The sequence below is a fragment of the Nyctibius grandis genome, chromosome 34, assembly GCF_013368605.1.
Source record: "Nyctibius grandis isolate bNycGra1 chromosome 34, bNycGra1.pri, whole genome shotgun sequence".
NCBI lineage: Eukaryota > Metazoa > Chordata > Aves > Nyctibiiformes > Nyctibiidae > Nyctibius > Nyctibius grandis.
In genome coordinates, this window is record NC_090691.1 from 1,148,326 (window position 1) to 1,172,873 (window position 24,548).

The 24,548-nt window shown below is 58.0% G+C and overlaps 2 protein-coding genes across 2 annotated transcripts in view; both read left to right on the plus strand.

Annotated features, from left to right (window-relative positions):
* LOC137675525 (scavenger receptor cysteine-rich type 1 protein M130-like) overlaps positions 1 to 20,037 on the plus strand; it is a 137,017-nt gene extending 116,980 nt beyond the window's left edge. The window contains 12 exon segments of the mRNA XM_068421654.1: positions 11,170 to 11,484; positions 12,864 to 13,172; positions 13,412 to 13,441; positions 14,599 to 14,921; positions 14,923 to 15,325; positions 15,685 to 15,999; positions 16,627 to 16,941; positions 17,652 to 17,843; positions 18,547 to 18,642; positions 19,077 to 19,160; positions 19,378 to 19,530; positions 19,781 to 20,037. Of these exon segments, the coding sequence (XP_068277755.1) occupies positions 11,170 to 11,484; positions 12,864 to 13,172; positions 13,412 to 13,441; positions 14,599 to 14,921; positions 14,923 to 15,325; positions 15,685 to 15,999; positions 16,627 to 16,941; positions 17,652 to 17,843; positions 18,547 to 18,642; positions 19,077 to 19,160; positions 19,378 to 19,530; positions 19,781 to 20,037 (2,792 nt within the window).
* LOC137675495 (olfactory receptor 9G19-like) lies at positions 2 to 991 on the plus strand. The gene has a single exon (XM_068421628.1). The coding sequence runs from the start codon at positions 2 to 4 to the stop codon at positions 989 to 991; it is 990 nt and encodes a 329-aa protein (XP_068277729.1).
* Positions 20,038 to 24,548: the final 4,511 nt, after the last annotated feature.

The following is a 24,548-nucleotide window of genomic DNA, read 5'->3' on the forward strand; positions in this document are numbered from 1 at the left end:
CATGGCCGAAGGGGAAAGAGACAATGGGACATCATCCATGGATTTTGTGCTGCTGGGAATATGTGACGTCCCCATGCTCCAGAACCTGCTCTTTCTCCTCTTGCTCGTGATCTACTCATTCACCGTGCTTGGGAACAGCCTCATCACTTTGCTGGTGGTGGCAGACCAGCATCTGCACACCCCCATGTACTTCTTCTTGGGCAATCTCTCCTCCTTGGAGACCTGCTACAGCTCCACCATCCTGCTCAGGCTGCTGGCCAGCTTCCTGACTGGGGACAGCAGCATCTCTGCACACGGCTGCATGGCTCAGTTCTACTTCTTTGGTTCCTTTTTGGCTACCGAGTGTTACCTGCTGGCAGCCATGTCCTATGATCGGTACTTGGCCATATGCCAGCCGCTGCTCTATGCAAGCCTCATGACCTGGAAGGTCTCTTTACACCTGGCAGCTGCATCTTGGCTAGGAGGTTCACTGCTGGTGGTTGTGATCACAGTCCTCCTATCCCAGTTGCAGTTTTGTGGCCCCAAGGCAATTGACCACTTCTGCTGTGATCTTACCCCATTGCTGGAGCTTGCCTGCAGTGACACCAGAGCAGTCACATTGGTTTCTTTTATATTTGGCACCTTGGATGTAGTTTTCCCCTTCCTGTTCATACTGGTCTCCTATGTGTGCATCATAGCTGCCATCCTGAGGATCCCATCCAGCACAGGCAGGCAGAAGGCCTTCTCCACTTGCTCCTCTCACCTCACTCTCGTCACCATTTTCTATGGAACCCTCTTTGTTGTCTACATGCTGCCTAGAAGAGCCCCGCTGAGGCAGCTCAACAAAGTGTTCTCCTTTTTCTACACCGTCCTCACGCCCCTGGTCAATCCCCTCATCTACAGCCTGCGGAACAGGGAGGTCAGGGAGGCACTCAGGAAAATGATCAGGAAAGTCCTGGCCTGCACCCAGACCTCATGCTACCTTGGTGACACAGACAGAAGACGCTTCTAGCTCCTTTGAAAGCTCTGGATACCAGCTGGCTCATCAGAATTGCATTCCACTGAGACTGCTTGGGGAGTGGCAAGGGGAAGAAAGCAAAAGGTCCTTGGACAGAAATATCATTGATTAAAAATCAATGTTGAAAATGTCATGGGTTTGCTTTTTCCTTGATAATAAACAACTTGGTGGTCTTATGTGTGGGAACTATTGAAGTGTCAAGGTTTTTCTTTTCTGGCAGAGATGAGAAAAGATATTTGGCCTAATATGTGAATATTTTCCAAGGGCCACCATGAGGGCATCTTTCTCACTGTGGGTTCCCAGGATGGGAGTCGTCTCCCCCTGTCGTGCACATTTCAAGAGCATGAAGCTCATGTGTCAGCCACTAATGAAGGTCTACTTTCACTGTACTGCCAAGGAAAAATGGGCCATTTCTATTGCGTGGCTCATGTAGGTTACAGCCATGCACTCCTCTCCCCTCCACTGGCCAGACCCTGTTGCAGGCATGCCTCAGGAACCAGCTGGGGATGCAGCAGCTGAGCAGCTGAGTAGGAAGCCTTTGCTTCTCCTGCTGCAAGGGAAGGTGGAGAGGCTGGAGTGACACAAGCAGTTCCTTGTTCTGAGGGCTAAAACAAGACCATCACCTGGATCTCCCTCCCCTCCCCTTTCCCTCCCCTGTTCCTGGAGAAATGAGCAAGGCCCTGCTCCAGCTGTGCTCCTCTGGCTCCAGCTCAAGCTCCTCTTCTCTCTTCACCCTACATCTTGGACAGATGCTGCAACACCCGCTCCATTGCCCCAGTCCCTTCATCTTTGGAGGATCAGGCTTTCCTCCTCAGCCCTCCTTCCCCACTAGAAAGCTTTGACCCAGTGTACCGGGTCTGGTTGGGATGAAGTTAATTTTCCTCATGGCAGCCCATAAGGTACTGTGCTTTGGATTAGTGACAAAAACAGTGCTGAGAACACACCAGTGATGTTGCTGTTGCTGAAAGGTGTCTGCACAGCATCAAGGCCTTCTGTGTTTCTCACTCTGTCCCCCAGCGAGTAGGCTGGGGGCTCACAAGGTGTGAGGAGGGGACACGACCCGGAAAAGTGACTGGAACTGACCAAGCAGATTCTCCATGCCATATAGCATCATGCTCAGCAATAAAAATGGAGGGGAGGGGTTTTTTGACGGGGTAGCATTGCCTGGGGACCGCCTGGGCATGGATGCTCTTGTGGAAGGTGGTGAGTGATTGCCTTGGCATCACATTATTTTGGTTTTAGTTTTTTATTTTTTTTCTTTCTTCCTTCTTCCTCTTTCCTTCCCTTATTAAACTATTTTTATCTTGACACATGACTTTCCCCACTTTTACTCTTCGTATTCTCTGCCCCCATCCTACTGGGTTGGGGAGAGAGTAAGGGAAGGAGCAGCTGTGTGAGGCTTCACTGGCCACCAGGGTCAACATATTTCACCCAGTTCATCCAGGGCCCAGGGCAGGGATGACCATTGTGACCTGGTTCTCCTCAGATCTCAACTTTTTCAGTGATCTGTGCTATGGGAGCTGGTATGTTGGTTGTCTTTGCCTTCAGGGCACACTGCTGGCTCCTCTTCAGCTTCCTCACCAGTATATGTGTCTTTTCTCCTCCTCTCCCTGTGACTATGGGGACAAGCTCACAGTAGAACTGGGTCTATTAGACACAAATGCTGATTTTAAATCACAGAATCATAGAATGGTTTGGACTGGAAGGGACCTTAAAGATCATCTAGTTCCACCGCCCCCTGCCATGGGCAGGGACACCTTCCACTGGACCAGGTTGCTCCAGGCCCCATCCAACCTGGCCTTGAACACTGTCAGGGAGGGGGCAGCCACAGCTTCTCAGGGCAACCTGTTCCAGTGTCTCACCACCCTCACAGGAAATAATTTCTTCCTAATATCTAATCTAAATCTACAACTGTTACCCCTCGTGCTGTCACTCCATGCCCTTGAAAAAAGCCCCTCTCCCACTTTCCTGTAGCCCCTTCAGGTACTGGAAGGCTGCCAGAAGGTCTCCCTGGGGCCTTCTCTTCTCCAGGCTGAACAACCCTAACTCTCTCAGCCTGTCCTCACAGGAGAGGTGCTCCAGCCCTCTGATCATCTTCATGGCCTCCTCTGGACTCGCTCCAACAGCTTCATGTCCTCCTTATGTTGGCTGCCCCAGAGCTGAATGCAGTACTGCAGGTGGGGGTCTCACAAGAGTGGAGCAGAGGGGCAGAATCACCTCCCTCACCCTGCTGGCCATGCTGCTGGGGATGCAGCCCAGGATGCGGTTGGCCTTCCGGGCTGCGAGCACACACTGCCGGCTCAGGGTGAGCTTCTCGTCACCCATCACCCCCAAGTCCTTCTCCTCAGGGCTGCTCTCAATCCATTCTCCACCCAGCCTGTATTTGTGCTTGGGATTACCCTAACCCCGGTGCAGGACCTTGCACTTGGCCTTGTAGAACTTCATGCGGTTGGCACGGGCCCACTGCTCAAGCCTGTCAAGGTCCCTGTGGACGGACTTCTTGGTGTCCCGGGGTTGTGGAGGTGCTGCATGAGCTCCCCATTAGCTCTTTCGGCTGCCACAGGTATGTCAGGGCTGATGGCAAATGTTGTTCCCTCTGCAAAGGAGTCTGGAGGGGTGAGGAGAGCTCGGGGATTCTCCATGTGCCCTGCGGAGGACAGTTCTGGGGTGACATTTCACCACCCCTGAATGCACCCTGGTCCACGTAGCGTTAGAGGCCATGCGGGGCAGAGGGGCTCTGCTGGTCCAGCTTAGGAGCTCTTCTCTTCTCATCCCACTGTCCACAGCTCTGGCCAGTGTCAGCCCACAGACACTGCCACAGTCCCTCTGTGTTGGGCGATGAGGTTTCTCTGTGTGCCCTTCTCTGAGCCCATGCAGTTACCCACAGTGCCTGTCTCTGCTTTGAGCAGTCACCGCAGCCTTCCTGCACGGTCCCAGGAGATGCTGCCCAGGCTGTCCTTGGAGATGGGCTGTGATGGTCTCCAGCCCACAGCACGGGCTGAGTGCCAGCCCAGGAATGCTTCCTGCAGAAGAGCTCACTCTGTGCTGGGGGCACGCATGAGCCCTTCAGCATGTCCTCACACTGTGATTATTTTTGGTGCAAAGGGGAACCATGGGATCCCAAAGTAATTTCTGCCGAGTGGGAGCTGTGCGCATTGCAGAGACGCTCATACATAGAAACGGTATTTTTAAAGGGAAAAATAATGTATTGTCTCTAATGACTTCAGTGCAGTGGGGGAGCATGCAGGCACAGCTCTGATACCCAGCTCCATCACCACGATGACCAAAGAAGAAACCAGTTTCATCCTGACACTCACACCTGATGTGCCACAGCACCTGCAATAATTGGTCTCTACTCCCAGCTCATTCTCAGACAACTCAAGCTAGGTCAGGGGCTCTGGGCCTTGTCTCAACAAATTTGGAATATCTCCATTGGCTCAGATACCACCAGCTGCTCTGGGCCCTTACTCCAGTGTTTGGCTCTGAGGGATTTCTCAAAAAAACCCGTCTGGCAGACTCAGCCTCTCCTGGTACATAATGTGCTGCAGGCCCCAACCTTCTTTCTGGCCTCTGCTGGACTATCCACAGTCTATGAGGGTCCTTCTCGTGCTGGGGACACCCACACTAGACACAGCAGTCCTGATGTGGTCCCCAAATAGAGGTGAAGGGTCACTTCCCTGCTGACTATGAATTTGCTAATGCAGCCCAGGCTATGGCTGGCATTCCTTGTCCCAAGGGCACACCGCTCCCTCCTGTCCCACTTCCTGTCCACCTGGACCCTTAAGACCTTTTCTGCAGCGCTGCCTTCCAGACAGTCATCCCCAGCCTTGTCTGTTGCATGCAGGCAGCTGTCCCAGCACAGCAACAAGATGAAGGTGGCATTTGTCTTGCTTGAACTTTGTGTGGGTTCAAGGCAGCCCTTTTCACAAATTACCTACAACATCCACCCCTTTCCTCATCCAAAGGGTCCATTGCGTCATCGTAAAAGGCATTCGCGTTGGTTAGGCACAATTTGCCATTGTTATGTTTGTGCTGGCAGTTCCCCATTCCCTTCCTGTCCTTCAGGTGCTTGGAAATGGCTTCCAGAAGGATTTGCTCCACCACCTTCCTAGGACAGACTTGAGTCTGACCAGCCTGTAGTCCTCCGACCTTCCTTTTTGCTCTTCATGAAGATGGCTGGGATATTTGGCTATTCCCGAGCATCAGGAAGAGCCCAGACTGCTACAGCCTTTCCAGGGTGACAGAAGCAGCCATGCAATGACTTTGGCCAGCACCCTCAGAATCCTTGAGTGCAACTTGTCACATCTCATAGAGTCATGTATGTCCAATCATACAAAGGAGATGTTGTAGAGTCATAAAATCATAAAATTGTTTAAGTTGGAAAGGACCTTTAAGATCATTGAGTCGAACCACTAACCCAGCAATGCCAAGCCCACCACTAACCCATGTCCCTAAGCACCACATCTACAGATCTTTTAAATACCTCCAGGGATGGTGACTCCACCACTTCCCTGGGCAGCCTGTTCCAATGTTTGATAACCAATGTTTTGTAGTAGGTGTCTGCTACCGAACACCCAGCCAGGACGTAAGCATTGATGAGTTATTCTCTAGGCAAGAAGGAGAAATTTGAGGATCAGTAGCCCTTGTTCTTATGGGAGATTTCAACCTCACAGATATCAACTGGGAATATCATACTGCTGAGATGAGCAGGTCTTGGAAATTTTTGAAGTTTGTAGGAGATAACTTCTTGTCACTGGTACTCACTGAGCCAACTAGGAAAGATGCCCTCCTAGATGTGCTATTTGTGAATAGAGAAGGACTCATGGGGGATGTGATGGTAGGTGGCTGTCTTGGCCACAGTGATCATGAAATGGTTGAGTTAAAAATTTTCCATCTAATAGGAAAAATGGACAGCAGAGTTTCTACCCTGACTGGAAGCTAACCAATGTTATTTCAATCTACAAGCAGGTCAAGAGAGAAGACCCAGGCAACCACAGACATGTTAGTGTATCCTCAGTTCCTGGAAAAATGGTGGAGAAAATCATCCTGGGTGCTATTGAAAGGCATTTAAAGGACAATGCAATCATCAGGCACAGTCAACATGGGTTCACAAAAGGAGAGTCCTGTCTAACCAATTTTATATCTTTCTATGATAAAGTCACCTGCCTAGTCGATGAATGGAAGGTGGTGGATGTAGTTTTTCTGGATTTTACTAATGCTTTTGATACCGTCCCTCACAGCATCCTTCTGGACAAGTTGTCCAGCTGTGAGATGAGCAGGTTCACGGTGCGCTGGGTGAAGAACTGGCTGAATGGCAGGGCTCAGAGGGATGTAGTGAATGGGGCTACATCTGGCTGGTGACCGGTCACCAGTGGTGTTCCTCAGGGTTCAATTGTAGGATGAGTTCCATTCAGTATTTTGGTCCATCATCTGGATGCAGGAGTTGAATGCACCATTAACAAGTTTGCTGATGATATTGAATTGGGAGGTGCCGTTGGCTCTCTTGAGGGACAAGGTGCCTTGAAGAAGGATCTAGATAGATTGGGGCATTGGGCAGTGATTAATGGGATGAAATATAACAAGTCCAAATGCCGGATTCTTCACCTAGGATGGAGTAACACTGGGCACAAGTAGAAATATGGAGAGGAGTGGCTGGGGAGCAGCCCTGTAGAAGGGGATCTGGGCTGGGGATGCTGGTTGACAGCAGGCTCAACAGGAGTCAGCAGTGTGCCCTGGCAGCCAAGAGGGCAAACCACATCCTGGGGTGCACCAAACGCAGTGTAACCAGCCAGTCAAGAGAGGTGGTTATCCCACTGTATTTAGCGTTGGTGCAGCCTCACCTGGAGTACTGTGTGCAGTTGTGGGCGCCACAGTTTAAAAAGCGTGCTGAGGTCCTTGAATGTGTTCAGAGGAAGGCAACAACGCTGGTGACGGGGCCGGAAGGAGTGTCCTTTGAGGAGCAGCTAAAAGCTTTGGGTTTGTCTGGTTTTCTGCCCAGCAGCTCACAGGGTGCTGTGCTTTGGACTTGTTACTAAACCAGCACCGATAATACAGCAGTGTTTTGGCTGCTGATGCGCAGTCCTTGCAGAGCATGAAGGCTCTCTCTTTCTCACAGAAGATAGGCTGGGGGTACGCAAGATGTTGGCAGCGGCATAGCTGGGAAAGCTGACCCAACATGATCAAAGGGCTATTCCACACCATATGATGTCATGCTCAGAAAAAAACCCTCAAGGAAAGAAAGAGGAAGGGGCTCATTCTTGGTCATGGCAACTATCTTCCCACGTAACCGAGACATGAGATGAAGCCCTGCCTTCCTGGAAATGGCTAAACCTGCCTGCGATGGGAAGCAGGGAACGAAGTCCTGATTTTGCAGCCCCTCAGGCAGCCCCTGTCATTGGCTGGCAGGACTGGCCACCCATCCCGGTGTCCCAAGGGGCACATCACAAAAGAAGCCCCTGTCATTTCCTACAGGGAGGCTGCCACTTCTGACAGCCTCATTGCCCACATCTTTTCATCCCGCATAGTGATTGGCTGGCAGCCATTTCTTCACATCATCATACCCACATTTCTCAGGCAGCCCTGGGCTTGGCTGCCTGTCTCCACTGGACCAGGAAGTGCTCGGGTATAAAAATATATACATTTATATTAAAAAGAAATATATATATATATATAAAAATATGTCTGTAAAATGGAGTGTATAATTAAATTAATAAGTTTATTTAAAAATAGAATGGTATTTTTATATATATACTGCTATATATGTCTATATGTATATACATTTATAGATATATGAACATTTATAAAGCTATAGAAATTAAATTAATAGGACCACAAAAGCATAGGTATGAAATGGATAAAACCTTCTTTAATAAGATCTAATGGACTGAATAATTAAAATCTAAATGTGAATAAAAACAAAGGAAAAAGCCAGGTCGGGATCCCCCACCTTATCAGGCTGCAGAAGGAGCCCCGACAGGTCTGGGGTAGGGGGGGAACTCAAGAGGGTGGAAGGGTGCCTGAAAGGCCGTGGGGCATGGACAAGCTGGAACATGCTCAAGGGCTACGGCCCCCTTCTGGGAGGCCTCCAAGGAACCCCCATAACAAATCCTGTCATGTGCAAAGGGCCCCGTCCTGTGAGCTGAAATGGGAGCCCCCCACATCCCAGTCCAGCCCAGCAGGGCGGCCATGTAGCGTTACTGGGGCAGAGTCTGGGCTTTGCACGGTGCAGCAAGACACATGCCGTGCTGGCTGTGAAAACGGAAAACCAGGACAAAATGCCAACCTCAGAAGAACACGTTCATGGGAACAGAGAGGAAAAGACCCAAAGGGGATCCCCAAAAACAACCACATCAATGAGAAAAAACAGCCCACGGGCATGTGAACTGCAAAGTGCATTTTGAGGTGTCACACTAAGAAGATGGGGGTTATGGGGAGCCCCCTTTTGCCCATGTTTGTGAGGGATCTCACAGATCCCTGTAAGACCATTGTGGGGTGCAGGCTGTGCTACATGTTCTGCCTTGTCCTTAGGGTGATGACCTGATCGAACGTTTCAAAAAACTGCAGGTGACTGAGTGAGGGGAGAAGTCAGGAGTGGGCTGGGACTTGGCCAGGTCCACCTGAGCCACACCAGCCAAACCCAATACACTGTGTGTATATCACATCAAGGGATGGGGAAGGGGGTGGTGGTGGTTGATGTAAATTCAGTGAATACTGCAGGATGCAAATAGTCTGGACTAAGGGGTGGAGATTGTCCTGGGTCTGGCTGGGATGGAGTTCATTTTCTTGACAGCCGCTCGTATGGGGCTGTGCTTTGTGCTGGTTCCTAAACAGTGCTGATAACACACTGATGTTGTAGCTGTTGCTGATCAGTGCCGGCGTAGCGTCAGGGCCTTCTCTGTTTCTCATTCTGACCCCACAGCGAGGAGGCTGGCAGTGGGCAAGAAGCGAGGAGGAGGGTGTGAGGTCATGGTCAGTGTAACCCATGAGCACACAACGATGGCAGCAGGAGGGTGTAAGGTCACGGTCAGTGAAACCCATGAGCACACAGCGATGGCAGCAGGAGGGTGTAAGGTCACGGTCAGTGTAACCCATGAGCACACAGCGATGGCAGCAGGAGGGTGTGAGGTCACGTCACCAATGGCACCCCGTGGCCATGGGGCTCGGTGCAGAGCGGCCATGTCCATCCAAGGGGCATCACGGGGGACGGGAGCTGCCCGGCCCTGTGTCTGCGAGGGTGAAGAAGCAGCCCCTGCAGCCCTGGCTGGAGCAGTCCGGGTGGGGGTGGCTCAGGGGCACCGCAGGGGTGTGCCGGCGCACGGTGCCAGGAGGAAACCACAGACTTCCTGCCCGGGCGCTGCGGGGGGAGCACGGCGAGCGCTGCGAGGCCACGTGGGCTGTGGGTTGTGCACCTGCAGGCTCCAGCTCCCGATCTGCCTGCGGGGAATAACGGCCCCTCGGTGACAGGCTAAGAGTCAGGGACACCTCTGAGCCTCTGGGCTGCGTGTCTGCTGCCAGGGCAGGGACATGGCCCAGCGCCGGCTCCTGCGAGGGACCCACCGTGGGGCTCTCCGGGGAGGGACGGGCGAGCCAGCACTCCTGGGATGGAGCTCTTCCCCTGGCCAAGGACCTTTCCCAGCTGCTGCTCCAGCACAGCAGAATCTGCAGCAGGGGCAGGGGCTGTTTCCTTCCCATTCTGACACAGACCCCGGTGCAGTCCCCGCTCCGTGGTTTCCACAGCTCGGGGGCATCTGGACACTCACACCTTGGGTTCTTGGATGAAGCCAGGGTAGGAGATGCTCAGTGCTCCCAGTCCCCACAGCAGGGTGCACGGGGTGACAGACCCTTTTCTCCTCCACACTCAGCTTGTGCCGTGATGATCCCCCACCGCAGTGACCATGACACACACAGCGGGACAAGTACGTCCCTCATATATGGTCATGAACGGCGCTGGAGAAGTTCATTGGAGGGCTGGGCTGCGTTGGAGGGGAGATAGCTCCCGATAATGTCTAAAAAGGTGCCGCTGCTTCGCTTGGCTCCTCCTGCAGCTGGGTCAGCATCTGCACAGATATATTACCCTCCCATCGTCATTATCGCCGTGAGTCCCCAGGAGCCGTGGCAGGGAGTGGGGTGCGGCAGGGCTGTGCCAGCAGGGCAGGAGCTCAGGATGGGGATGGAGGGACTCCTGTCTCCTCAGGTGCTGGTGCTGCTCCTCTGGGTGCAGCTGTGCAGGGGTAAGTGCTGGCTCCCTTCTCCCACAGCCCAGGGCCAGCGGGTACCAGCGGGGTCATTGGGATCCCTTTGGGAATGGGGTTTCTTTCCAGGCGACACTGAGACAAGGGTCAGAAGGGGTTCAGAGTCATGGACCTTCTGCCTTTCCCTGGGTCCCTCTGTGTTTAAGGCAGCCTGTGCCTGGCTGCGTTTATAGACAGCCCCATCCTGGGGTACCCTTCTGTGCCCCTTGGTCCCCAGTGCTGTGCCCCTGGGGCCAGCAGTGGCCCAGGTGGTGATGGCAGCACTCAGCCATCCCCAGGTCACAGCCAATCTCCAGGGTGCTCTGGAGGGTTTGTGTGCTGCTCACTGCCCCGGGGTCCAGGGAAATCCCGACCCCGGGAAGGCAGTTTGTTCCCCACAGAGGGAAGGGGACCGGGCTGTCTGCACTCAGAGGTTGCAGAGAAGTTTCCTTCCTGGGGGGTGCCCAGGCCAAGCACAGGGGCTGGGGCTGACAGGAGGGACAAGGAGGGGACAGGGGTTTAGGTGACCCTTGGGATTGTGTTGGTGCTCCCTGAGGACATGGAAAGCCCTGGGGGTGGTGTGTGTTTGGGTCGTGCCAGGGCAGGTGGTGGGCAGGGGCAGCTGCAGGCCTGGGGCATGGGGCTGTTCAGGGGTGCTGGGCTGGGAAGGAGATGGTGCCCGTGCACGGATGGGGGCACAGTATGTGGGTGGGCATGGGCAAGGGGCAGTTGGATTGGGAAGAGGTGCCAAAGGCTGTGAGGTGGCGAATGGCACAGTGGGTCTGGAGTTACCACCCGCAGCCTTCACAGCCCATGGGGAGAGCCTGGAGGGGAGAGGGCTTCCACGCTGGTGCCTGTGACTTGGCCTGGGCAGGAGGGGACCCCAAACCTGCAGTCTGGGGCTTGGTGCTCTCCTGACCGGTCCCATGTTGGCGTTTGAAGGGGCAGCAGAGGTGAGGCTGGAGAACGGCGGCGGGCGCTGCGCTGGGAGAGTGGAGGTGAAACACCAGGGCCAGTGGGGGACCGTGTGTAGTCGCTACTGGGACGTGGCCGATGCTGCAGTGGTTTGTAAGCAGCTGGGCTGTGGCTCTGCTCTTGAAGCTCCTCGGTACGGACACTTTGGGTCAGCATCTGGCCCCATTTGGATGGCTTTTGTTGAGTGTCATGGCAACGAGTCTGCTCTGTCTGACTGTACACACCGTGGACGGGGTCAACATGACTGTGGTCACATTTTGGATGCTGGAGTGAGGTGTTCAGGTAAGAAGCCAGCCTCTTCCCCACCTTTGGGGCCAGGACAGGGGAAGGCATCTGACTGTGCCCTCAGGGAGCAATGAGTGGATGCCAGAGCAGGGCCCAGGGTGGTTGGTCGCACCGCCAAGTTGCAACTGTCATTGCTGGTGTCCTTGGTCCCAAAGGAAAAGAACAATGGGAGCCCACCCTGGATGCCCATGCCCTGCCTGGCCCCTGAGGTGGCTCAGCCCACACTCAGTCGATGCCTGGCACTGGGACATGAATCCATCTCCCTACGCTTTGGTGTCTGTTGGTTCCCATCTTTCTCATCCCACTCAGCCAGGACCAGTCTGGCATTGCCAGGGGCCAGGTCCCACCATGCCAGAGGCAATGAGAGCTGCCCACGCAGCCACCCACAGCCCCAGGGAAGGGCACGAGATGGCAAGAGACTTTTGGGGAGATGGCCAGGGACTTTCGGTGGTGCCTCCCGGCAGACAGGAGACCCTTGGCCTAAGCAAAGGGGATGTTCAGAAGGGAGGAGCTCTGGCCTTGGGCAGAGGACCAGGGTGGCATGTGGCACCTCATTCCTTTCCAAGCGTCACCCCATGAGTTCCAGCCCATGGGGATACGGCCCCATGCAGGCAGTGCCAACCTGCTGCCCAGCCTTTCCTGCCTACCCCAGCCCCCGGCTGCCCTGTGCCACAGGGGCTTTGCCACCACTTGCATTGTCCTCGCTGCCTGCCCTTGCACTGGGAGCTCGTGTCAGCCCAGGGCTGCTCCTCTGCCCGCTCTCCTGCCCTCTGCCTGGCCGCTGATGGGCATGTGCGTGCCTGGCAGTGCCCTCTGGCCCTGGCTGAGGACCCCTCCCTGGGCAGGTGCCTGAGTGGGTGGCTGGCACAGACACCGACTGCAGACAGAGCCGTGCCATACCTGTACCCTGTCACATGTCCCATCTAAGAGCAGTGTCCCAACAGCCTGAGACTGCCCTGAGAGAAGGGTGTGTTTGTGGTGGCTTCAAGGCGTTCCTCAGCCTGGCCCTGAGCTCAGCGGGCAGAGAAGGCTGCAGCAGCCAAGAGTGCCTGGGCCAGTCTCCCTGCGCCCCAAGTGCTGCGGGTGCTGCAGTGCCTGGGGAAGTGCCAGGCAGCCCAGGGTCTCCAGGACGGCAGCAGTTTGACTGAGCAGTGCCTACAGCTGGGGCTTTGGCAGAGAAGCAAGCCCACCAGTTCTACGGTGATGTCTGAGGAGTGGCAGGGTGTCCCCAGTGTGTTCGTGCCAGCAGCACCCACTGGGAGCTGCTGGGAGGGTCACGGGGCTCTTTGCCTGTGGTCACCTTGCAGACCAGGTGGGACATGGGTGTGTAACTGCCAGAGGGCTCTGGGACTCACAGGGGTCCTTGATTGCTCCAGGATTTGTCCGGCTGGTTGGAGGGGACAGCCCCTGCTCAGGACGTGTGGAGATCCATGATGGCAACCAGTGGAAAAGTGTCTGTGACTCAGACTTTGACCCCAAAGCCGCTGATGTGGTCTGCAGGGAGTTCCAGTGCGGCACAGCCCTGTCCGTGCCCGGGGCAGCTCACTTTGGAGAAGGTGTCGGTCCCATGTGGGACAGAGAGCTGCAGTGTGCGGGAAATGAATCCTTCCTCATGTTCTGCCCCAGGGGATCCCCCAGAGACCAGCCCTGCACCCACATGAACGCCGCTGGTGTCACCTGCACACGTAAGGACTCAGGGAGGGGTGTTAAACACAAAGGGTCATGCTGGGGCTGGGGGAGCAGGGCAGGGACCGTGCTGTGCTGGGCATGAGGACAGAAGGGCTGATGTGGCTGTCTGCAGCCGTACAAACATGTGAAAGGAGGAGAAAGGCAGGGTCTCCTCCATTTGGCCTCCCCTCCAGCTGCTGAGGGAGCGAGAACACAGTCCGCCCTCTCTCATCGCTCTCTGTCCCCGCGTACACAGGGTTCAGGCTGGTGAACGGCAGCACGGCGTGTGAGGGGAGGGTGGAGGTCCATGTGCTGGGGACCTGGGGCACCCTCTGTGCCTCCCGCTGGGATGTCCTGGATGCCCACGTTCTCTGTCGTCACCTCGGCTGCGGGTTTGCTGAGTCCGTTCCCAGAGGAGGGCATTTTGGGAGAGGAACCGGACCTGTCTGGAGAGACTCATTCCACTGTGATGGGACAGAAGACCACCTGGGACAGTGCCCAGTGACTGCCCTGGGGGCCTCACCGTGCTCCCATGGGAACGATGCTGCTGTCATTTGCTCAGGTGAGAGCTGGGAAAACACCCAGTTAATTCCATTTTCCCCTTCCATGCTACATAGTCTCACAAAGCAGGGGACCCTGTGGCAGTGCGAGGCTTCACCAGGAGTGATCTGGAGCACTTTGCCTGCTCAGAATGACTACTCTGCTGTGGGAGAACAGAGGACTGAACAGGGGCAGGTGTCTGCCCTCTGGTGCAGCAGCTCAGGGCCTGGGGCCACTGCCAAGCCCAGGCTCCTTTGCTGTCCCACGGTGGGACAAGCCAGGGACATGGGTGTAGGGCTCATCTCCATCCCTCTGGCTGCAGAGAGCCCCGGCCCAGCCCCACAGAGCATCCTACACACCCCAATCCCACACCTGCAGGGGCTGCCCCAGTGCCCCCAGCAGCAGCAGATCTGGGGGCTGAGCTGCAGAGCGGGGCTGGGCTTTGCCGTGGCTTCTGGTCAGCACAAGCCCCAGACCTGTCCTGTTTGCTCGGACAGGCCCCCTTTGCTCTGCTCTCTGCCAGGGACACGGGGTCCCAGTCCCCCATCCCCAGGGATGTAGAGAGGTAGAGTCGTGCGGGCTGTGCCCAGTGTCTCAGCAGTGCCAGTGACAGTGCTGAGGCTGGGCAAGGCTTGTCCTGGCACTGCCCATCCCCAGGCCACTGCTGGCTGCTGTTCCCAACTGCCTGGGCAGGGATGTGCTGCTGTGGCTCTGCCCCAGCAAGAGCAAATCTGGCACCTCCCTCGGGAAGGCTCAGGGACTGGGAAACCAGCCCCATGGAGCCCTGGCCCAGGAGCTCCCCGCAGAGGGCTGGGGGCAGGCAGGTGAGCTCCAAGGAGACATGGTGCAGGCTGCCGGGCTCCCCGGTGCTGCCAAGGGCTGGGGCATGGCTGCTCTCCCCAGGCCCAGCTGGCTCCACATCCCTGCGGCTGGTGGGTGGAGGGAGCCGGTGCGATGGACGAGTGGAGATCTTCCAGCACGGGACGTGGGGCAGAGTCCTGGATGACCAGTGGGACGTGCAGGAGGCCAGCGTGGTGTGCCGGCAGCTGCGGTGTGGAGAGGCAGAGACAGCCTACAACCCCCCGAAGCCTGAGCGAGGGACGGGTCCCGTGGGGCTGCGAGGGGTCCGGTGCGCAGGGCACGAGGCCAACCTGACCCTCTGCAACACCTCCCTGCCCGAGAGTGCACCGGTGGCAGGGGTTGCAGAGGACGTGGGGGTCGTTTGCTGGGGTGAGTGGCGCTGCGTGGGCCCCCCCGGCTCTGGGCTGGGTGGGCACCAGCCCCTGACAGCAGCCGGGGTTTCTTCCCGCTGCAGGGAGCCGGCGGGTCCGGCTGGTGAATGGGACTGGGCGCTGCGCCGGGAGAGTGGAGATCTACTACCAGGGCAGCTGGGGGACCGTCTGCGATGATGGCTGGGACCTGTCTGATGCTGCCGTTGTTTGCCACCAGCTGGGCTGCGGAGGGGCGGTGGAGGTGGCCAGCTCCTCTCGGTTCGGGGCAGGCTCTGGTCAGATCTGGCTGGACAGCGTGAACTGCTCTGGGGCCGAAGCTGCTCTCTGGGACTGCCCTGCCGGGCCCTGGGGGCAGCACGACTGCGGGCACAAAGAGGACTCAGGAGTCGTCTGCTCAGGTCTGTGCCCGGAGCTGTGCTGGGAGCCCATTGCCCAGGGAGGTCGGGACAAGGGGAGAGCCGGCAACGGCCGAGGCTGTTCCTGGCTGCCTCTGAGCCACTGACAAAGGCCATCCTGGGGACACCCATGCCCAGGTCCCCTCAGCCCCACCCAGGGCCCCTGTGGGGCTCAGCTGTCCCAAGGGTTAGCGGGGAGGGCATGGGTATCTGTCCGTCAGGGACTTTTCTCTGCCCGTGGGTGCAAGGGGGATGTGCTGGCCATGCCCCTGCCTGGCTGAGGGCCTGGGGGGTGCGGGGGCATCCCTGCTCCCACAGCCCCGGACCAGCCTGTTCCTCTTTGGGTCTTTCCTCCTTCCCAGAGTTCGTGGCCCTGAGGCTGGAGAACAGCAACAGCTGCTCCGGGCGCCTGCAGGTTTTCTACAACGGGACGTGGGGGAGTGTTTGCTCCAACTCAATGACTCCCAAAACGGTGTCGCTGGCATGCAAGGAGCTGGGCTGTGGGGACAGAGGGTCCCTGGAAACACGCCTGCCCTACGGTAGGGTGTCTGGCCCCGCCTGGCTGGATCGTGTGCAGTGTGGGGAGAGAAACACCTCCTTCTGGCAGTGTCCCTCCGCCCCCTGGGACCCACAGTCGTGCAATGACCTGCGAGATGAGACCCACATCACCTGCAATGGTAATTCTGAGCTACCTGGGCACCAGCATCCCCCAGCTCCCGCTCCCTGCTGGGCACAGTCAAGCGCAGAGACAGGGCCCAAAGGGGCTTTACTTTACGTGCCAGACCCTGCTGCAGCTGGTAGCACAAACGGGGCTTCAGCTCTCAGAGCCCCACACATTCACCAGCAGTTGCCAGCCGGGCTTCCAGCAGCACCCAGGGGAGGCAGAGGTGTCTCCAGGCGAGGTCTCAGAAGAGACCAGCCAGGGCTCTGAGAAGCGTCCCCTCCGTGGACACCCTCCTGCTGCTCTGTGAACCAGGGTCCCTTCGGGGCTGAGCAGTCAGGGTCCCCCACAGTGCTGTGCGTGTCCCCTGAATGCCTGGGGTTCAGTTGCTGCCATGAGCGAGGTGGCACGGGCAGGCGTGACCAGAGCTCAGCCCCACTCTCTGCTGCACGACCCCCCTGCAGCAGCCCCTTCACCGCAGCGTTTCCTTCTGCAGGGGGACGGCCAGAAACGCCCCCAGCCCTGGGGACCGCGTGCCCAGACTCCACACACTGCACAGGTAGCTGCTCCTCTGCACGCCCCTCTCGCCTGGCAGGGCTCTGCCTGCTGTCCCGCTGCCCTGGCAGGTCTCTGCCTTCTCCAGACAGGGAGAAGATTCGTGCCGTGGGAGGCGAGGACGGGTGCTCGGGCAGAGTGGAGGTCTGGCACCGCGGCTCCTGGGGGACGGTGTGCGACGACTCCTGGGACACGCGGGACGCTGAGGTGGCGTGCAGGCAGCTGGGCTGTGGCCCCGCGGTGTCTGTGCTGGACGAGGCTGCGTTTGGGGAGGGGACAGGCCCCATCTGGCTGGAGCAGGTGGAGTGCCGGGGGACAGAGCCATCTCTGCAGGACTGCTGGGCCCGGCCTGGCGACAGCGGTGCCTGCCGGCATAAGGAGGACGCTGCCGTGCGCTGCTCGGGTGAGTGGAGGGGCTGGGACCTCTTGCTGGTGTATTGGCAAGGAGCCGGGGAAGGCGTTTTCCCCGCTGGGTCCCATCATGACCCCAGAGCCCCTGACAGCCAGGCCATCCCTGCAGAGCATGGGAGCCTGGTGCCACATGGGCAACACCTCTGTGGGGCTGGATGTCCTCTGGCCTCTGCCCACAGGGCCCTGCAGCCCCCAGGGGCATCTCCCGGCCTGCCTGTGCCATCCTGTCCACGGCCCAGAGCAGGGCCCTGGGCTCTGTCCCGGCCACCCTGACCAGCCCCACTGGAGGAGCAATTTGGGTGGGCTGTGTCAGGGGATACAGACTCACACGGCGTGTCAGAGAGGAGGCTGCCTGGTACCTGCACACCCCACCCTCTCAGCCCAGTTCTCCTTCTGCTCCTCTGCAGCTGCACCCAGGACGGCAGCACCAACCCCCCGAGCAGGTAACCTGTCCTCACCACCTGTGCTGGGTCTTCTCGGGGCCAGGCTGTGACCCACAGCTGGAGGGAAGGGGCTCCTTGCCAGGGTAGCCATGAGGAGAGATGTGGAGGGCTGTCATTTACCCAGCAGGGTGGGAGCTTCTCCATCACTCACCCTCGGGGTTCCCCACCCCCCTGTGTAATGGGGATCAGGACCGGTGTGTCCCAGCCCCCCACCTCTCCCAGGCCTGGTGCTGCCCTTTTTGTGTTCCTGCCCACGCAGATCCCACTCAGGGCTCTCCGACCGGCAGCGGGAGAGTCTCATTGCCCGTCATCATCTGCATCATCCTGGGAGCCCTTCTCTGCCTGCTCCTGGCCCTCCTGGCCTGGCAAGTACGAAGCACCAGGGACTGGGCGCAGAGGTGGGTCCTTCCCCTGCGGTCCCGGGGGATGATGCCTCCTGGCAAGGCCAGGGGTGCTGTGGGGTGTCAGTGGGTGGTACAGGCAGAGCTGGGGGGACAAGGGCATGTGCTGCCTGCTGTCCCGTGTGCTGCCGCACTGACTGCCTGATGATGGGCCACCAGCAGCAAGGGGTAGGGAGAGTCCAGACACGGGGGGAGTTAGGGACGGGACGAGGAGGGAAATGATAGAACTGGGCTGGGGGAGACGGGAGAAGGGAGACAGACGAGGACGTGCCACTGGCAGTGCTCTGGGCAGCGCTGGAGGGGTCTCTGGGTCAGGGGAGATGCCAGGAGGAGCGCGAGGCACGAGGGTCCATCCCCATGGTTTCAGGCCTTCAGGCTGTTCCTCCATCCAACCCTGAACTCCCCCCAGCAGGGCAGGGGCCGTACTATGGATCCATGGGGCAGAGATGGGGCAGTGCCAGGGGGAGATCCAAGGCGAGAGCTGCTCCAAGCTCAGCACCAGGGACGTGACCCAGGGGCCGGAGGGGCACAAGGGCCATCTCTGAAGGGAACGTGCGAGGGTGTCACTGCCCCACATCACCTTCAGGGGGACATTGCCCTCACTGAGGAAGTGGCAGCGGTGCCCAGATAGTGCAGCGGGGCTGTGTTGTGGGGACAGCCCTGGGCTGGCCCAGGGGAACAGGGCTGGGGGAGCAGAGCAGTGTCCTGTCCCCTCTCTGCCCATCCCTGGGCCAGCCCTGCCTCTGTCCACAGGCTCTAAGAGAGCTGGGGAGCCCTTCCCTGAGGCCGTGTACGAGGAGATCGGTTACAGCCCGCCGTGGGAGAAGCAGGCGAGGTTCAGTGGCTCAGGTGGGTTTGGGTCCCTCATGGGGGATGCATCTGCAGGGCTCTTTCTGCTAGCCCCAACCCAGGGCTGACCCCCTGCAGCCCCCTGTCCCATGGTGCCTGCAGTGCTGGGGCTGTAGGGTCTGAGGGGAGAGCAGCCAGGTCCTGGGCCTGGGCAAGAAGTTCCTCCCCACCAGCTCTGCCCTTCCCAGCTGGGGACAGCCCCTCTCTGCATGCCCCTGCATCCTGGGTGACACCTGAGGGGTGAGGGAAGGGGCCGTCCTGGGGCAGCTCTGGGATCCCCTTTGAGACAGGGTTTGTCCCAGGGGAGCAGGGTGACTCCTGAGACCTCCTCCCTGCTCAGCCCTGGCTCTGTGGGTCCCCTGTCCCCAGCAGCACTGACCACAAGCTGGGTCAGCAGAGCACACTCCCATAACACCCACTGCGCCTCTCTGCAGGCTCCTTTTCAGAGGGGTCCCTCACCAAGCTGCAGCCTAAACCTGGAGACAGCAAGGAGAAAGATGGTCCAGGGTCAACACTAGGTAACAGGAGTCAGGAAAGGGTTGACCTCTCCCCTCGGGAGACATGGGATGGACATCAGTGTCACTGAGTGTCACCATCAGAACTGAGGAGGACACGGGGGGGTGTCCTGTGGTGCTGCCAACACCAATGTCTGAGCACCACGTCCTTGCGCATCCTCCTGTCCTCTGCTCTGCAGGATGTGTCTTCTCATCATCACCAGCTCCCCTCTCCTTTCAGACATCCCTGTCCTGCCTGGAGGTGACCCAGTGGATGGCTATGATGATGCCAGGGAGGTTTCTGACCCTGGGGAGGATCCTGCCCCTGGGCAGAAAGACTGGGCAATGCCCAGGGTGCCAGAGGAGGGAGCAGGGCCCAAGGATGCACCTGGAGGTGAGAGGCAAAGATAACGCTGCTGGTTCTTGGGGTGCCGTCCCTGGTGCTGGCTGAATCGCTGCTGTACGCAGAGCCCAACCTCCTGGGATGGGGGAACCTGCCCTGGGAGCTTTCCTTGGGGGTACTGGGGGTGGGAGAGGGAGCTCAATGTCTCAGGACTGGTGAGGAGTAGGGAGGAAGGTGATGTACAGACCAGGAGGGGCACCCCATGGGGTGAACGTGCCATGGCCTGCCTCGCTGCTTGCAGGGTCGAACCTGCACTCCCAGAGAAGTGCTGGGGCCCCTGGAGCTGAGGGAGGTGCCTGGACCCTGTCCCCGGAGAGCATGGGCTATGACGATGCTGAAGAGGTGTCTCTGGCACATCCCCCTGAGGACACAGAGGCTGTGACACCGGAGCTCAGTGCACAGCGGTCCCTGAGCCCCGGGCCAGGAGAGCCCGTCCCTGCCGTGCAGCTGGGTGCAGCCGGGAGGGAGGAGAGGTCTGTGCAGCTGGGAGAGCCGTGAGCTCCAGGGAACCGCCTCCCTTTTCCCGCGGGCAGCACAAACAGCCGGGCATTTCCTCTGTTTTTATACCCTGGTTTTACACCTTTCCTCCATATTTGTTCTTATTAAAAGCCTTTGGGGGGTCTGAGCCAGAGCTGGGGCTTGCCTGCCCGGGTGTCGGGGTGTCTTCCTGAGGATGATCGGGGGAGAAGAGCACAAAGACATGGTGATGGGGAAGGGGTACATCTCGGGGACAGCGGGCTCAGGGTCAGGCTGTGGGGCTGTGAGAGCCCATGGTCCCTGGGCAATATTCCTGCTGACAGAGACATTTCCTTCCTGCCAGCCAGAGTTTCCAGCAAAAATGTCTCTCTGCAAGGTCCTGTGAAGCACCCCAGTGGGATCACCCATGTCCTCACCCCAGTGTTCCCTAGCTGAGCTTTCCCCTGGGCCACCCTGGCCCCACAGTGCAGAGACCATGACAGAGCTGCTGTTTGGGGGTGAGCCCTGGGCTTTGGCCCCACAGTAGTGAGCCCTAAGGTGGCCGTGGTGCCCTGAACACCCCAGCCAGCCCCAGGGGGGATCATGTCCCACAGATCACCTCCCACAGTGGTTAGGAGGCAGCTCTGCCCTGGCACAGGGCGCAGAGCCACTTGCTGGGGCACTCAGGACTGGGATTGCCCCTTCACTGGCTCTGCCAGGACCCCAGTCTCCACGGGCTGTCCCTGCTGCTTTGGGCCCTCACAGACCCCAGCGCTGCTGTCACAGTCCCAGAGCTGCGTCCTGTCTGGGCAGGGACTGTAAGGCCCCACAGCAGCCCTGGGATCCCCCCTCCTGCTGTGCTCCAGCCCCCAGCCCTGCCCTCCTGCTGCCTGGACAGGGCTGTCAGTGTGGGTTTGTGTTGGGGCAGTACCTGTGTGCAGGTGCAGGAGGGATGGGAGCGGGGGGCATGGGGGGAACTTTCCCTCAGAGGAGGGAGAGGCAGGCGGAGGGAGAAAGGATCCCCATGAGATGTGGGCTGCAGCCCAAAGCCATCATCCAGCCCCTGGCCTGGAGAAGGGCCTGTCTGGGAGGATGCTCACGTGGGCACATTTCCATGGCAGAGGGTGTTTTGTGTCCCTCCCCTAAAGCAGGCACTGCTGGGACCTGAGCCAGGGGCCCTCTCCCTCAGCTGGGACTTTCACCTGCTCCCATGGGCAGAGAAACCTCTCACGCAGGAGACAGTCAGGAAGAAGGGTCTGATGCTTGGGCAAGAACCTGGAGCCCAAACTGCCCTCCCTGCTCCCACTGGTGGGTCTCCACACCCCTCCAGCTCTTCCCCAATGGGCTTCTCTACTGCAGGCTGGAAGGTGCGTTGGGTGTCCATGGCAGGGCTCTCTGCAGGGAGCAGCCGCAGCTGGGTAGCACTGCAAACAGAATCACAAAATCACAGAATGGTTAAGGGTTGGGAGGGACCTCTGGAGATCATCTAGTCCAACCCCCTGCCAAAGCAGGTTCACCGAGAGCATGTTGCAAAGAGTCATGTCCACGCGGGTTTTGAATATCTCCAGAGAAGGAGACTCCCCACCCTCCCTGGGCAGCCTGTGCCAGGGCTTTATCACCCTCAAAGTAAAGAAGTTTTTCCTCATATTCAGATGGAACTTCCCATGTTTCAGCTTGTGCCCATTGCCCCTTGTCCTGTCACTGGGCACCACTGAGAAGAGTCTGGCCCCCTCCTCTTGACACCCACCCCTAAGGTATTTGTAAGTGTTGATAAGATCCCCTCTCAGTCTGCTCTTCTCCAGGCTGAACAGACCCAGCTCCCTCAGCCTCTCCTCATAAGAGAGATGCTTCAGTCCTCTGATCATCTTTGTAGCCCTTCGCTGGACTCTCTACAGTAGTTCCTTGTCTTTCTTGAGCTAGGGGGCCCAGAACTGCACACAGTTACTCCAGGTGTGGCCTCACCAAGGCTGTGTAGAGGTGCAGGAGAACCTCCCTTGACCTGCTGCCCACACTCTTCCTAACGCACCCCAGGACATCATTGGCCTTCCTGGCCACAAAGGCACATTGCTGGCTCATGGTGAACTTGTCGTCCACCAGAACACCCAGGTCCTTCTCTGCAGAGCTGCTCTCCAGTAGATCAGCCCCCAACCTGTACCGGTGCAGGGGGTTATTCCTCCCCACGTGCAGGACCCTACACTTGCCTTTGTTGAGCTTCATGAGGTTCCTCTCCCCCAGCTCTCCAGTCTGTCTCTCTGAATGGCAGCACAGACTTCTGGTGTATCGGCCACCCCTCCCAGTTTGGTGTCATCAGCAAATTTGCTGAGTGTACACTCTGTTCCTTCATCCAGGTCATTGATGAATAAGTTGAACAGGACCGGACCCAGTACTGACCCCTGGGGCACACCACTAGCCACAGGCCTCCAACTAGACTGAGCACCGCTGATCACAACCCTTGGGGCTCTGCCATTCAGCCAGTTCTCGATCCACCTCACTGTGCACTCATCTAACCCACACTTCTTGAGCTTTCCTATGAGGATGTTGTGGGAGACAGTGTCAAAAGCGTGGCTGAAGTCAAGGCCGATAAATTCCACTGCTCTCCCCTCATCTACCCAGCCAGTCATGTCGTCATAGAAGGCTATCAGATTGGTCAAGCATGATTTCCCCTTGGTGAATCCATGTTGACTACTTCTGATAACCTGCTCCACATGCTTAGAGATGGCATCCAGAATGAGCTGCTCCATCACCTTTCCAGGGATGGAGGTGAGGCTGACCGGCCTGTAGTTGCCTGGGTCCTCCTTCTTACCCTTTTTAAAGACTGGAGTGACATTGGCCTTCCTCCAGTCCTCAGGAACCTCTCCTGTTCTCCATGACCTTTCAAAGATGATAGAGAGTGGTTGGGCAATAACATCTGCCAGTTCCCTCCACACTCGTGGGTGCATCCTGTTGGGGCCCATAGATTTGTGGGTGTCCAATTTGTCTAAATGATCTCTAACTTGATCCTCCTCAACCAAGGGAAAGTCTTCCTTTCTCCAGACTTTCTCTTGTACCTCCAGGGTCTGGGATTCTTGAGGGCTGGCCTTAGCAGTAAAGACTGAGGCAGAGAAGGCATTCAGTAACTCCACCTTCTCTGCATCCTCCGTCACCAGGGCACCCTCTTCATTCAGCAGCGGGCCCACGTTTTCCCTAGTCTTCCTTTTGCTGCTGATGTACTTGAAGAAGCCCTTCTTGTTGTCCTTGATGTCCCTTGCCAGATGTAATTCCAAGCAGGCCTTGGCCTTCCTTGTCGCCTCCCTGCATACTCTGACAACCTTCCTGTATTCCTCCCAAGTAGCCTGTCCCTTTTTCCACATTCCGTAGACTTCCTTCTTCCATTTCAGCTTTGTCAGAATCTCTTTGCTCATCCACGCAGGTCTCCTGTCCCCCTCTGCTTGATTTCTTACTCACAGGGATGCACCCATCTTGAGCTTGGAGGAAGTGATGTTTGAATATTGACCAGCTCTTATGGACCCCCCTGCCCTCTAGAGCCCTAACCCATGGGATACTCCCAAGGAGGATCAGCAGGATCTGGCCCAGGAGCAGAAGAGGGGAGGAGGCGGCTGTCACCAACAGCCTCTCCCATGACAGCGTTGCCCTGTTCCCTGCTGGGAGCTCCTCCACCCCTGGGGTGACCCTGAAGAGTGCAGGGGGAGCCCAGGCTCACACACCCCTCTGCCCTGGTCCCTAGAGCTTTCCTGCTGGCAGCCCCTGGCCCTGGAGCCGGCCCTTCCATCCCCAGCCCTGGGCCCATCTTCCCCTGAGGAGATGCAGGGCTGGAGCCTGTGCCGCTGGGAGTTTCCCAGGGGATGGTGGCTGTGTTTGCAGGGCCCGTGTGTGTCACCCATCACCCTGGGGGGCTCGCCCTGGGACTGCTGCTCTCCCTCGGGCTTTCCACAGCCGTGCTCTGTCCAGCGTGGGGCAGCAGTGCAGAGGGTTGGGGTCTCTCCATCACAGCCCTCAGGTAGGTCCTCTGGAGCTGCAGGAGCAAGCACAGATCTGGGGCACAGTGACAAGCCTGCTTTGCTGCAGGGAACAGACCCAGCCTGCAGGGCCGGACTGTTCAGGCCCCAAAATGCCATGAAACGGGCTCTTTCTGCCCAGCTCTGCTGCCCCCTCACACACACCCAGGGCCTGTGGCTCATCTGCTCAGGAGGAGGAGGCAAAGCTCTGCCAGGTGCCAGAAGAAGGGAGAATTATTACACGTGCAGGAGGGCAGAGCTCCTGGGGAGGTGGCATGGGACAGAAGGTGGGCTCTTCTCCCCAGTCCCCGCCTGGGGCGGCTTGAGTCTGCAGGTCAGTCCATACCGGCGCCCACCATCCTGTGTTCAGAAGATAACCCCCCCACTCCCAGCCCCCTTCTTCTTTACTTCACTTTTATACCTCATTTCTCTGGATTTGGGCCCACTGCTCCTGGGGGCTGGGCTCCCTGCAGTGAAAGGCCGTGTCTCGCACCCCATTTTGGTTGTGGGTTGATTTGGTGGGGAAACAGCACAGGCACCATCTCCTGGCCCTCTCCA

Bases quoted from the DNA above. Each gene is read 5' to 3' on its own strand.
- LOC137675495 (XM_068421628.1), top strand. From the start codon at position 2: ATGGCCGAAGGGGAAAGAGACAATGGGACATCATCCATGGATTTTGTG.